Source organism: Aedes albopictus, chromosome 3 (genome assembly GCF_035046485.1).
Source record: "Aedes albopictus strain Foshan chromosome 3, AalbF5, whole genome shotgun sequence".
NCBI classification, from domain to species: domain Eukaryota; kingdom Metazoa; phylum Arthropoda; class Insecta; order Diptera; family Culicidae; genus Aedes; species Aedes albopictus.
Window position 1 is genome coordinate 231,180,681 of NC_085138.1, and position 15,177 is coordinate 231,195,857.

General features: G+C 39.9%; 3 protein-coding genes across 14 annotated transcripts in view; 1 reads left to right on the top strand and 2 right to left on the bottom strand.

Moving 5' to 3' along the window:
* Positions 1 to 15,177, bottom strand: part of LOC109399236 (small conductance calcium-activated potassium channel protein) — an 807,467-nt gene that overhangs the window by 220,186 nt on the left and 572,104 nt on the right. The window lies entirely within an intron of this gene.
* Positions 406 to 1,767, top strand: LOC134291529 (putative odorant receptor 83c). The gene is made up of 4 exons (XM_062859409.1): positions 406 to 690; positions 759 to 1,273; positions 1,332 to 1,521; positions 1,580 to 1,767. Exons 1-4 carry the CDS (start codon positions 451 to 453, stop codon positions 1,754 to 1,756), a joined length of 1,122 nt encoding a protein of 373 aa, XP_062715393.1. The 5' UTR covers positions 406 to 450; the 3' UTR covers positions 1,757 to 1,767.
* On the bottom strand, positions 1,792 to 7,086 carry LOC109399258 (odorant receptor 2a-like). 2 transcript variants are annotated; one of them, XM_062859408.1, is made up of 5 exons: positions 4,132 to 7,086; positions 3,553 to 4,070; positions 3,298 to 3,487; positions 3,019 to 3,174; positions 1,792 to 2,954 (listed from the first exon to the last, which is right to left on the bottom strand). In XM_062859408.1, the coding sequence occupies exons 1-5, from the start codon at positions 4,456 to 4,458 to the stop codon at positions 2,901 to 2,903; spliced, it is 1,245 nt and encodes a 414-aa protein (XP_062715392.1). In that variant the 5' UTR covers positions 4,459 to 7,086; the 3' UTR covers positions 1,792 to 2,900. The 2 variants fall into 2 exon arrangements, with proteins under 2 accessions (XP_062715392.1, XP_029724633.1); XM_029868773.2 differs by having other exon boundaries at positions 3,553 to 7,085.

A 15,177-nucleotide genomic window follows, 5' to 3' on the forward strand; every position in this document is an offset into this window, starting at 1 on the left:
TTGCTGCCGTTCTTTGCTATGGTAGATTCGTGTCTCTTCCGTATATTCCTGACTAAATAGAGGCAACATTAGTTTTTTTTCGAGTTATTGTTAAGTATACTCGTAACATGCGTTGCCCACCGCATCCTTCCGGGACGATTAGGAACAAAACGGCGAATGAGTTCTTTATTATTGTAAAGTAAATCCTGTCTGTGAAAGGGTTCATTCGATTGGCCCATTACGTTAATATATTTATGTGATAATTGATCGTGCTGATTAATAATGTAAACCAATTCGTTAATCATTAATCTCTCGCTCTAAAAAATGGGCGGCTTTCCTTGTGCGGGATTTTCCGTTATATCAAATGAGAAAAGTGGTGCAGTATTGGAACTTATTAAAACTCCATAACGTTAGTAGAAGTGTTGATAGTGTAAATTCCGCTGTGGTACTAATTTTGTAGAGACATACGATATGCGACGGTTCCAGAAGTCATACGAACTATACGACTACAACCTCATGTTGATTCGAAGGCTGGCTGATATCTGTGGTTTGGATATTATGGCTCAAAACTACAAATTCAACTTACGTTTTCTCGTTGTATCGATTTTGGTTTTGATCACTGCTGCTAGTTTGTTGTACAGTTGCGTGTTTTATTTCCAAAATTGGTATAAAATGTTGGAAATCGCGATATTGCTTGCCCTTGTCATGCAGGTAAGAATGGTTATTTCTCTTAGTTAATTTTAACTAATGATAAGTGTTAAAGTGAGTGTTTGTTCCAGGCCCTAGTAAAAATGTACATAGCATTTATTCATCGACACTTCTACGAAACTATGTACCGTCGTCTGAGAGATTTCCATTACAAATTCCGCAACCATAAAAATCACGAACAACTTTACAAAACAATGGAAAAGATACATTTGACTATTAAGCTGTTTCTCGCGTTGTACATCTTCACCGGATTTAGCTTTTCCGTACACCCACTGTACCTTTATTTAACTGAACGGAGAAGAGAGCTTCTGGTCTGCATAAGATTACCTTGGGTCGATGTGGATTCGTTGGGCGGATACGTCGTAACAATGTGTTTTCAGTCGTCCATATTGGCGCTCTTCGTGATCGGCTTTACCGCATCGGATTCAGTTATTTTGCTATTTGTGTGCAGTTTGATCGCCTTTGTCGATATTTTCAAATACAATTTGATGGAATTGACAAACATGCTGAACGAGTTCAATCCTGACAAACCTACGATACGGAAAAAAGTTCGACAGATTGTTATGCAACAGTTGGACATAATACAGTGAGGTTTAAGTTAGTATTTGTGGATTTTGGAGGACTTATTTTATTATTTTTTCCAGATATGAGTCAGACCTTGACGAGCGATATTTTGTATCGTACTTCATCCAAATATTCTCAGGAGTCATGGGGATAAGTATAACGTTGTTCTTGATCTATAGGGCAGATTTTATTCCAGGGTGTGCGCTGATGTTGTCGCTGTTTGGTCAGCTACTCGAAATGTGTCTGCTTGGAACGATATTCTCAGTTAAGGTATGCATTTTTGTCCACAACCAGTAACGAATCTGCTTCAATAGAAGCTTCGTTACAGAACGAGGAAATCACCGAAGCAATTTATGAAACCAGTTGGTACTTGATGGAGACGCCAGAGCAGAAAACTATATCGCTAATGCTCCACAAAAGCCAACATTATGTGGAGATGACGATAGGAGGATTGCAACCGATGAATGTCGAAACTTTCGTTGCGGTATGTGTACTAGTTGCTTAATGGATGTACTTATATAATTTGAATTTTGTTTTCCTAGATCATGAAGTCCATATACACGTATTTGATGATGTTGCTCAACTTTATCGAATGAATGATCTGCAGCTCATTTTGTTGTAGATATTTTAAATAATGTTCTACATTGAATTTGTACATAGTATCAGTAGTGTGGCTTCAAGCGTTTCGAAATAAATCATAGTGCGCCAAGTTTATTATTGTTAGCCGCCAATTTTAAATGAAAACGTCAATTCCAAACTTTTTATTTATGCAGTGAAATTTACATCATGAGTTTGATGAGGAATACAAAGCGATTTTAGAAACGCAGAATGAAGCATGGGCGGTAATACTGCAGCATGAAACCCGGCAGAGCTTGGCATTGTATTTCTCAGATGCGGAAACAACAGACTCACATCACTGACCCACTGTGCTGTTCTCAAGAAACACGGAATTTGTACCAGAAGCTCAACGCTTCCCGCCACGGTTTTGTGCTATGAGCTGAAATAAGCAGGGATGGGAACGGGATGCTCATGACGGACTGACGTAAGGTGGCAGCAGCACTTCAATGCATACCTGAACGGGGCCAACGTAACGGATGAAACGCAATCAGTACAGCAAATGATGGAGTCCTACTCCCACGTTTAGGAAGGAAGCGCCATTTAACAGCTCAAAATTATCAATTCAGTTGGTGACGATGATATTGCTGACCGCGGCTAAATCGAAAGTTGCTCCGCTGAAGCTGTGTTACAAGGGTACTTCTAAGGTTTTCGCTGGACTGTCTGCCAAATCCTCGATGTTCCTGTATCGAAGTTGGTGTTTTGGACAGATTTCAGAACGGCACTGGCCTGAATCATGGCTGTTCCCAGGAACTATCGGCAGTTTATACCTTTTTGTGTTGGTGAAATTGTAGTCGGAGAATCATAGATAGCACTATGTAAACGACGTTCAGAATGATTGCGTTCTTAACTTTCCTCAGCGTACTAGTTCGTTCATTCTCGTCCTGCCGGGCTCCATGCTACAGTACTACCGACCGCACCACGTTCTTTTTTCTTCATTTTAATAAAAAACGTCCTATATTCGCAAAAACAAACTTACGCTAGTGTGTTTTATTATGTACAACGAATTGTATTACATAACCAGGTGTTTTATATTACTCAATAAAACTTATCAGCATTGTAAAATACGAGTATATTGATTTCATTATCTGAAATAAAATAAAATTTTATAAAGCGATAGAAGCCCTAAAGTGTTAAGCACATTTCTTATACCGCAACGAATGTTTCCATGTTCAGCGGTGCAAGCCCACCTACGGTCATTTCAACAAAGTTCTGACTCTTATGCAACATCAGCGCAATGCATCTTTGCTGCGGTTTCTCCAACAAGTGCCACTTTGCTTCGTAGATAGCTTCTGTTATTTCTTCATTCTGAAAACGATGAAATTATATTAGTTCACTAGACTCACTCCTCACTGTTTATAGTTTCTTCCAAAAATTGACAAGTGACAAGCATTCATATGATTCCTTTTCACATGAAGCACTAATCAATACCTTTACGTACAATACCGTTCCAAGCAAACAAAACTCAAACAACTGGGCGGATAACACTAGCATCAGCGCAAATCCTGGAATGTATCTTGCTACGTAGGCCAGGAACAGCGCACTGCTGAGGCCTACTGTTGCCGACACAACCTGAACAAAACATGTAGTGAAGTATCTTTCATCTAGGTCAGATTCATATCTAGAACATAAAAGAAAAACAAATTATCAATACGATTGAACAAAAATTCTCTACACAACCATTACTCGATGACTGTCAAATGTTGAACGCATATTTCTCTAACTTTTTCCCTTATTTTCTGCTCTTTTCGTGGTTTTTCCTCGACCATCACATTCAACTCATTCAGCTCGTTTTTGAACACATCGACGAACCCGGCGAGACTGCACACGAACAGAAGTATTGCCGAATCTGCTGCTGACATTCCAAACACTGTAAAAATTATCATGCACAGCTGGAAGCTCATCGTAATAATGTATCCATTGGGAGAATCTGCGTCTATCCACGGAATTCTCAACGAAAACAAAAGCTCCCGCCGGCGGCAACACCAATAGCTGAATATCGGATAAACAAAGTAAGAACATCCCCCCAATATAAAAAGTACAAAAATGCCCTTCGAAATCAGATGAATTCGCTGCATGAGCAGCAACAGTTGCGCATTGTTCTGCTGGTGCTGTCGATACTTAAAGTGCAGATTTCTAAGACGGCCGTACATTAAAATGAAGAAATGTCGATGAATATAAGCGTTGTAGAACTTGTTTGCTCCCTAAAAATGTCAAAACAAACTTTATCTAATCACATCACCCTTCAGTTTTCCTCCACCTTACCTGCAAGCAAACCGAAAAAGTTATTAAAACTTCCACAATTTTGAACCAGTTCGGGTAGTAGAACCAGCAACTGTAGCACGCGTTAAGTATGGTGAAAGTTATAACAAACAGAGTGCTAAAAGTGCGGTAGTTCATTTTGTAATTTTCCACCATCATATCGACGCCGCAAACGTCGGCCAACCATCGCACGTAGTCCAGATTGTATTCATACATTTCGTATGAATGCTGAAACTTCTGCATTCTTTCAGGTTTCCGATGACACAAATGACGACGAACTGCTCTGCAGTTAGAACTATTTATTAGATTGTTAGTGTGGTAATTAAACATTCATTGTTTTTAGATTTAATATGCGGCTATTGAATTATTTATGGAATACTATTAACGATTAACACTTTAAAGTGTGGTAACAACAACTGCAATCAAATATTAATCGAGCACTACCAGCTGTCGTTATTCGTGTATTTGTTCTATAAATTTTGCTTATTCTATTTATTTTGTCTATTTAATCTTGGAGTGGAAGCACAGGTAAAATATTACCCTTGGGTGCCTTGAGGCTATTTACCCAGCACTGTATTTGTTAAAAATACCAATGCAGAATCCGTACCTTCCGGGAAGGTCAGCTTTGTTCACTGAGTCAGAGCTTGTAATTGGCCCTGCGAGTCAGCCGTAAAACCACAAATAACGAAATGTTGACAAGGGAAAAATGCGAACCGATACCTAGCAATGGTGGCAACCTCAGCGGCGATAAGGAACTTGCGATTGGAAACTCGGACGTACGGCACGTGGAACTGAAAATCTCTCAATTTCATCGGGTGCACCCGCATACTCGCCAGTGTACTGAACAGTTAACTTGTGACAACAATCGCGTGCATGCATCGCTTCTTTTTACACTACGACATCGCCCATGTGCGGTTTCAGTCGGAATAGATGGAATAGTGTCAAACGATTGTTGAACTGTCAACGATCTCTGTGCAGTGTGCATTCATGGTTGACCTACTCTATCTCGTTATTTGCCTCTCGAAAGCACTTGGTATTATCAGAGAAGATGTGGCTATGGCTGGGTTTTCCGAACCTATTGATGAAGCGCGAGCCCAGTCAACACACGATCGCATATGATGTGGAATAGGATGCTAAAGTGGAGGCCATATTCGTACACTTTACACGTGGTTCAATGGAAGTATATACGCATATGGCCTCCGTTTTAGCATCCTATACAACATCATATATTATTATATTAGTATTAGCTGGGAGGTGGCCATCCGATACGAATTCGTCGTGCTCGCACGACCTTGCAGGTGTAGACTGCCGCCCAGCGCCACCTACCGTACTTTGGTAGTCGAGCTGAAGTGCCGAAGATGAAGCGTGACTCGCTCAAATAGAAATGGGGCCATCTTCAGAGATCGCGCTTCACATTTGCTCACCTTGCACCTTGTGTTTTATTCGTTTTGCTGCATTGTTTACCGGTTGCATTTTTGGTATTTAGAACTATTGTATCTTTTTGAACGTAGTTCCCGAATTTTCATAACGTAGAAAGCTGTCGAAAGAGCTCTCCACCGGGTTTGCATCCATTCACAGAAAACCTTCACTGGGCAGTACCGGAGAGCAGTTGTAGATCAATCTGATTCTCTTCACAGCCTCCATGGGGATGCCCGGTTGGTAATGCAAATTTTTCGTGAGAGCGCTCATTTCGTTCCTGAAATCGTCCCCTGCCTGCCGTCGGAGGATTGCTTCCACCCACTGAATTTCTTCATTCTTGCTGGCCCTTGAATCAATGTTCGTCGTTCTGCAATGGTGGAGCTTACCTCACTTAGTCAAATCGTCGGCAATATTCAGTTCCCATCTCCAGTCCACCTACTTCGTCAGCTCGTGAATCGCGTCGATTCAGAATAAAACGAATTGTAGTCACACACTGTGCGGAAATCTGTCTACAGAAAATACTGGAGCCAGGACCGATTGGCAATAGAATGACGCGTAGTACAGCTTCTATATATTCGAGCCGTGGGATCGATTCACGTAGCACTTTAGCCCGGATCATCATTAAGCAACAGTGAACTTTTCCGTTGATGGCTGTTCACAAGAATGTTACGCAGCCGTAACTGTATTCGCTGGGGCATTAGTGGAGATGTGGATTTCAAGTGAATCGGCTTTGACTGAGTTGGCGCCGCCGATGTAGCAACGCGGAACCCGGATGGTTTCGGCCTTCGACAATAAACTTGTTCATAGTTTTCGCGACACCCCATTGCAATTCCAATTCCATTCAATTTCTTGGCCCCAATGGAAGATAGAATATGCCACTGGATGATAATCTTCTAGTGTATATTAAACTGCGACAGCAAACCAAGAGAACGTGAACTCATCCTTGTATGGATCCCTAATCACGCCCAGGACGTTAATTTTCACAACAGAAATGCACCGTTGTTGCCGGCTACACCTATCCTATTTAGGCTCCGTAGAACTTCCGCGTTGGACACTCAGTTTCGCATTTTTTGTGGATGAACCAGATTTCATGCGCTAACTTCACTGCTTTTTTTTGGTAACCACACTGTTGAAGTACTCATCGACGCGATGGCGACATTTTATGGACACTGACGCTTCGCGATATTGCTTGGCGTACTATTTGGCGTTCCGGTACTTGACATATTCAACAGAGTAGGGGGAGTTCGTCGGTCCAAGTGTCATCATATCCATGACGTGGATGCGTGGCGGTTTATGTTCCGTTCAAAAAAAAGAAAATTATTCTGCTTGTCCTCGGAGTGAATCTGCAGCTGTTGGAACATCTTCAAGTTCGACCGAAGACCGAAAACCGAAGATAATCTGTTTTCCGCGAAACCAGCAACTGAGGGTTCAGAGAGACTCCTTGTACTGTTGCTGCGGCATCTCAGACGAGACGAACCTTTTCAGAATTCTTCGGATAACGTTGGATGAAAAGTACCAAGTCTAATCGGAAGAAGTTCCAGCCAGTTTTTCGGTGGTAGCAAGAAGTACCAAGCTGTCTCTTGATCTACACGCGTACGTTCACCTTGAACTTCGGGTGTTTCTCGAGCAGCCTTTTTAGCTGAATCATTCTTCAAACCGTCATCGAGTAACTGTCCAGCAATTGTGGATTTTCCGTTTTCCACAGCAATATTGTTTCAAAGTGATTGCAGACACTTTTGATGGTTTGCTCCAGTACTTCCCAGGCGTGATTCTTTACTGTTTCTTGCTCAATGACCAACACTGACTCTTGCAACGGGTCGTGACTTTTGAGCAGCTTGTGCAGGTTATCTTCAGATACCGATTAGTAGTAGTCGAGGTACCTACCAGTCACCGTTGAGGTTGTCTGCCGCAGCTAATATACCGTTAATTCCAGTTCAGAGCGAACAGTAATCGGTTCCACAGGCTATCCACCTTTGCTTCTAAAATGAGTGGATATTGTTCGCCCAAACAACAACTGCGCCCGTCTGTCATGCTACTCGATGGGCAGCCTTCTTCTTCTTCTTCTTCTTCTCCTTTATGGCTCTACGTCCTCACTGGGACTTGGCCTGCCTCGCTACAACTTAGCGATCTTTAAGCATTTCTACAGTTATCAATTGAAGGGTTTTCATGGCCAACTATTGCAAAAATTTGTATATTGTGAGGCAAGGACAATGATACACTATGCCCAGGGAGTCGAGAAAATTTTCTCGACTGGAACGGGAATCGAACCCGCTATCTCCGGATTGGCAATCCATGGCCTTAACCACTAGACTAACTGGAGACCCCTCACATATGATCGTACTGTACTGCAAGCTCCTGCGAATCCAACTTTTGATGTGGCAGATTCAACTTGCCCACCGTAACAACATGTAACAACATCTTGGAACTGCGCCTGCTGCAGCGCTTGATCCTGACACCCACAGGCCCATTCTTCAGGAATATTCCACTCTCGATATATTTCCAGTTCACCTGCTGATCAATTCGCTGTTGTACTCCAACCGCACTTAGATGGTTGGTAAACTTTCCCTGTAAGCACCTTGGTTCAGAGACGCCAACACCGAAACCATTTTTCCTCCACACTGCTAATGTGTGTACTCAGTCCAATCGTGTAGTAATATATATCGTTGAACGATTTTTAGGCCGCTTAGAACAGTGGGCACAATGCTAGGTTGCCGGAGAATTTTCCCTTACTCGCAGCCAGCTGGGCCTTTCTTGGCTTCCATGGATGATTCCAAATTCTGGTTTGACAAGTCAGAATTTTCATCGTCCTCGTCTTCATCGTCGGTGCTCTTGAAGTCTCGTATTAGCTTCTTCACATTCTCCTTACTCAGCTTCACCAGGTTCTGATTGACATTGCCAGAAGCAACGGCTTCCGAAATGTTCTTGATTGCTCTCGTTTCTTTAACTCCTCATCCATGACCGTTGGTTCACTTTCAGTTGTTGAATCTGTTTCTTCTTTCGGAGCATCTCCGCTGGCTATGACCTTTGCTCGTCTTGTTCTTCAGATTTGATTGATTTGTCTTTATTAAAAAGACTTTTTGTTCTTCAGTGCGCAGCTGCAGAACCAAAATCCGCTGCCCAAACGCACACTGCATCTACTTTTCCTTTTTCTGCAGCTGAATCTGCATCTTTAGTTCTTAATGCTGCTGCTTTTGCTTTTTTCGATTCTAGCGCTCGCACCTTTTCTTCCACTCCAGACGCAGCTAAATGAGAGTCAAGTGAGACTCGTTGCCGGTTTCCAGTTGCGAGCCTGCTTCTTGGCACTTTTCTACTTTTGCTGGTGCTCCTGGGTCTTTTCCTGACAGTAGAATTTCTCTGGCAGTAGAATAAAGTGGGGCAAAAGTTTCTTTTGAAGTTTCTGAGCCCAATTCAAATTATTTCTTTCGGGTGTCAAGGTTGTTCTAAGCTTTATTGAAAAAGAGTCTTTCACTCCAAAAGCTATGAAAATTGATCAATATTTCGAAAAGTTATGACAAAATGTTGGGTTTTGATCAAAAAATTGTAATTTGCGATGGATTGGAATTTTAATGTAATCGAATTCGGTCTTTTATGTTGGGGCGTAACTAGGTATTTTTAGCATGTATAACTGTTTGCAAAAAAGATTTGGAAATCATATTTTACACATAGTGGGGCAAAAGTTCGAATTGTGGGGCAAGAGTTTCAGTCATATGGCAACTTTAGGTAAAAACCTAAAATTCTGAAAAATGTACATATTATCTCTAAATATGTATGATGGAATTATTTAGTGAGAAAATTCGATCAAAGTTGAAAAAAAAAAATGTTGTTTTACCTGAATTTGGCGGACAACTACTAATTTTTGGTGTGGTAAATTTCACCCTGATTTGGGTAAAATCCAGATCGAACTTTAAAGTGTGTTCCAGTTCCAACATCAAATATTAATTGCTTTCAGATATTTCTATTACCAAAGTGTCAAAATAGTATGCTATGATTAGCGAAATACCGCAAACACTAGATTCTAACTTTTGCCCCAGTGGTGGGACAAGAGTTCGAATCAAACACACTCATACAAAAAGTGTTGTAACTCAACATTGAAAAGACATTTGGCGTAACTTTGTTCAGCAAAATTTTAGATCATGGATGGTAGATTCAGCACACGGTATTCATTTATTTTGAACTGTTTCAATTTTCTGAAAAGCATTGAATTTTCAACTAGGGTCGAACTTTTGCCCCACCTTACTCTATCACTTTATTGTTTATGGATTCGTAAAATCTAGGTCCATTGTTAAGACATAAATGCATTATAAAATGACTTTCCTAGTGCACACATCATGAGGTCAATTATTTGCGTAACATTAGGAAAAAAGACACCATCCTCACTCTGGGACTGGTAATAAACCGTCAAAAAGACAATGCCATTAGTGCGAAACAACCATTGTTATCCTTTATCAATGTCACATTATTCTTTTTGAGGTACATACATTCCCCCCATATTGACATATGTCTCCCCACTCTTGTTGCGGCGGTCCGCAGATCATTACGAACTGGGCGAAGAAGGCAACAAGCTAGCTACGGTGCTACGAGCGAAATCAGGACAAAGACTGAGGCAAAAAGATGGGAGCTCTAACAGCGCTTCATTTGGAGCAGTCCTGCGTGTGTATGTGGGATGATGGCAAACCTTCGAAATCGTTGTTGTCGTTTTGATGCGTTCCGACAGGATAAACGATGTAGAATAACGAGAACAAAGATCCGAGCGGAATTGATACATTTTGTGTGCTGTTCGGTGCCCCGTTCGTTCGGTGTAGGGACATCCAAAGTCACTTGACGACATCGTGGCTGTCGTCGTCGTCGTTGTCGTCGATGGAGTTGCCGATGCCTCTTTCTGAGAAGGGTGGTACATCGTTATTGTTTACGGAAAGGACATTATCATGGAGATTATCTTACAAGCCGCAGCACTGTACAGGCTGCTAGTCTTGGCTTGATGGAGTCCATTCGGGACGGGAGGTTATTCGAGATGTGTTTAATCCTGCGACACAATCTTCGATATTTATGACACATTGTGATGCTAGGAAAATGACACTCGGCATGTGGTTTTATCGGAGAGTAGGAGGACTATTTATCTGCACTAGTACAGATACCATTAACGTTAAAAATAATTTGCTTTGTGTTTGCAAGGGTATTTAATAGATTATTTTTGGAAGTTATTTGACATAATGTAGGTACCCTCTGTGCTACGACCAAACATGTTTCCTTTGTGAAAATTTTAGAACATATTGTGATTATGCCACAGAGAAAATATACTCATGAACCGATCTATACAACTTGCTCGAATCATAAATGTTTAAAGTACGTAGTAGATTCCCGATTATGTAGAATATTGCTCAATTTCATGGAAATGTTCAATTGGCTACTAAACTTTGACCCACGTTTGGCTGCTCCACTGCTGACGATTTTATGTATTGGTTTGTATTATTTATTGTAGCTATTTATGTGCCTTTGTTGACCCATGCAACATAGCCAGGGATACTTTCTGGTCAATGGATCAATAAAACTATCTGGCAAAATTATGCCCCTTTAATAGCGTCATAAATAAGCACCCCGTCATCGGAATGGGGCTCGATACAATTTTGTTGAGCCAATTTTTCCCTGGTTAAACGTTTTTATTTTTGCTGGCCATAAATTGCGGATCACCGACGGATGTATCCGTTGTACTTTAGTGTAGAAAGTATTTGAATCATTCGTACTGAATGGTTGCAATTTTGGTGAGGTTCTGGAAGTTTTGTGGATTGTAAATAGAAAATATATGATTTCAACTTTTTCATTATTGTCATTTATGAGAGGTAGATATCTCCAATGTGGGTCTACATCGTCGATATCATTAAAAGCCGATAGCGACAGCAATTCTGGAGCGAAAATGGAGGTGGTTCAGCCACACTCTACGCAGGGGCGGGAAACGAAATCTGCAAACAAGCTTTAGATTGGAATCCAGGAGGACATCGCAACAGAGGCAGACCCAAAGGCTCATGGCTGGGCAGCTTCAACAAGGAAATAGAGGAAGTCGACAGAAATTTGACCTGGTCACAGGTCATGGCGATGGGTGGCAATTGCCGAGGATGAAGATCTTTCAATTCAGCCCTCTGCACCACCATAGGTGCTTAGGACTGAAAGAAAGTAAGTAGTTTATTTTCACTGGAAAATCTGAAAAAGTACTGCTAAAGATCAAAATCTGTTCTTCACATTTCCGGCAGCAACATTCAAAAATCAAAAGTTCTGAAAATTGCTGAAAATTGAAAAATACCTTGGAGAACGTACAACTATTGCTCTATTACCTCCTATTTTTAGACATGTGTCGTAATGCAAGGATAAAGTCACTGCTCATAAATCACAAAGTTAGAATTTCGATTCCGGTTGCCGCCATATTTCTTTTTTTTAACTCTAATCATTTTTTTGATATTGCTTCGATGTTCTACACCCCGAATCTCCCCAAATATTAGTTTGATCTTATCATATCAAAAGGAGATGTTATTATGTTCTTCAACAAACTAATTTTAGATTTTTTATTTTTTATGTAAAACAAACCAATATCTAATTTTGATCTTGAGTTTTTCCCTGAGTAATATCTTAATATGCTATTGTTTAGATTTTGCGTCTACTCGGGATACAAACATTGGCGTATCTAGGATTTTTTCCTAGGGGGTGCCTAGGGGGTGCCAGCTTCAGCGACTACCAGGTTGATTTTTTGTAAAAGAAAATACCGATCCACTCTCAATAGCTTAGTATAATGATATACTGCGTCGCGGGAAAATTAAATATATGGAATTTGTATTTTCAATTTGAACTTAACTACTTATCAGTCATCGCGACAACCCCTGTTTTGTGGATTGAAAACAATCAAGTGCATTAGAATACATTTTCAAAGCAATTATTAGACGTGTAAATCTCGGAAACTATAAAGTATCCACAAATTTGCGTATAACTTGTTTTCATCGCGACATCATCTTTGTATTAGGGCCTGTCAATAAACTACGTAGACTCTTAGGGGGGACGGGGGGTCTGGCCAAAGTCTACGCTCCATACAAATTTCGAAAAATTTGTATGAACAAAAGTCTACGAGGGGGGAGGGGGTGGGGGTTCTGAGATGGCCGAAAAAGTCTACGTAGTTTATGAACAGCGCCTTATTACATGATAACGAGACTTATAAAAATAGTTTTCAAGAAAAATTTTAAGATTTATAAATACTTAAAATTGCAAAATCAGGATACATATTTGCATTTTTGGTTTGGCCACAACATTAATGACTAAAAAGCGTATTTAATTAGATGAATATTATCACGTGGGCCCATATAGCCGAGGCGGTAAACGCACGGGTATTCAGCATGACCATGCTGAGGGTAACGGGTTCGATTCCCGGTCGGTCCAGGATCTTTTCGTAAAGGAAATTTCCTTGACTTCCTTGGGCATAGAGTATCTTCGTGCCTGCCACACGATATACGCATGCAAAATGGTCATTGGCAGAGGAAGCTCTCAGTTAATAACTGTGGAAGTGCTCATAGAACACTAAGCTGAGAAGCAGGCTTTGTCCCAATGAGGACGTTACGCCAAGAAGAGAAAAAGATTATCACGTGGACATGAAAATACTTTTACAGACAAATTGTGAGTATGATTCTCGAAACTACAAAATTCGCACTCGACTGTCATGAGTTCAGTTCTGAAGCTTCACTAATATATTATAAATCTAGTGAAACCCGGAATTTGGTGCGGGCGAACTTCGATTTTTCTCATCGGGATTCTGATGCTCGCACCAAATTCTGATTTCGACTGGATTGGTAATATATCTGGTGAATACAATAATGCTGTAGAAAGCTGATTTTTTGAAAAGAATTTTAAGCATTATTATGTTAATGTCAGCAATTCTATTGATGTTTGCTATTAAAAATTCTCCAATTATTCTTCAGGCAAATCCTTTGGGAATCCTTTTAGTGAAGCTTTTGGTAATCCATTCGACAATGACAATGGGAACTTCCTTACATTTTTTGGAAATATCTTCAGCAAGTTATTCTACTTTTTTGGTAGGGTATATGTACCATACCTTGGCCTAATTTGCAAGTTGCCTTGACAATTTTGACCATAACTCATGAATTAATAGCACTAGAAATAATATGTTGACCCTATTACACAGTCTAGGCAATGCATGTTTCACCAATTGGAAGTAAACTAACGTAAATATTCAAGAATTTACTTAATTAAGTTGAAAAGATTCGATGCGATGGTATGCAACGTTGGTCTATGGTATAGAAATTGGCCTATTAGTGGATACAACGTTGGCCTATTGCTTTCCATGCACTAGAGCCACTAATTATCTCATTTTTTCATTATTTCTGCTGAAATATTATCTCTGTTTGTTCGCCAATCTTACTTTTAAATTACATTTTCGGTGCCAAATTTTCAAAAAATTATAAATAAAGCACTTAAACTAAAGTTCTCTCTTAATTTAGTAACAAAAACAACAAACCCTAATATTGTGTTATATTTTTACAGTCACCGCACACAAAATCTTTCTTCCTGTTCGTTCTTTCTGGTTCTTACGCAAGAAATGTTGTTGACGTCTTTTTATCGGTGTTTTTGACGTCACTTTACGATTGGGCCAAGATTTGGGTACATGGTGAAAAAAATGTCCTCAATATTCGGCCCACATTCAATTTGTAAAATAGTTATTATTCGTTGAAAACAAATACACAAGTTCAAAATAGCATCTTTGACCGTCGCAGTTATTGAAAAATAATTTCGAAATGTTCCAGAATCATGCCATTTATGATCTCTATACACACTACCCACTAAGCCGAAGAATCATGGCGTCTACAAAAGTTAAACAAACTGACATTTCCATTCAATTTTAATGTTCCAAAGTGCTAAAATTGAAACGAAATGTTACAGTTGTTTGGCGCATAGCTTTTCCGATATCCAGTTATGCGTGTTTGATTGAGTTTTTGGTTTACGTTGAGATAGGCCGAACGAGGGGACTATGCCAACGAAGCATCCCGATACCCTATCTCGTCCATTTTTTGGAATTTTATTATTTATGCAATTTGGTATTCCATCGCCAATTCCTTCGAAAACTCCTTCGGAAATTCTTTCATAAATCACTTCTATAATATTATTAAACATGTTTCTGACAATTTCTTCAGTTTTTATGTAAGCAATTTCTGCAGCAGATGATTCCGGAATACCTTCAACAATTCCGATATTACTTGCATTGGACATTCATTTGGGAATTTCATCAGCATTTCATTCGTAAATTTTGGAAAATTCGATTGTTACTTTGGGAACTTCTTTGATAATTCATTTGGGAATTGATTCGGCAAATTTCTTAGAGATTGTCTTCAGGAATTTATTTGAAAAAAAATCTTTAGTGGTTCTTCAAAAATTCTGTCACGGTGATTCTACGGCAATTAGTTTTGGGGTTCTTTTAATTTTTTTTCAGAAATTCCTTTGATGGTTTGAGATAAGTCTTTGAGAATTTCTTCGATTTTTTTTTATTTTTTCATATAATATATTTTGGCAATTTATTTTGATTTTGGATTTGGTCAATTTCTTAAAAAAGCCTTAATATTTTCTATTGGAGATGAACCAGCC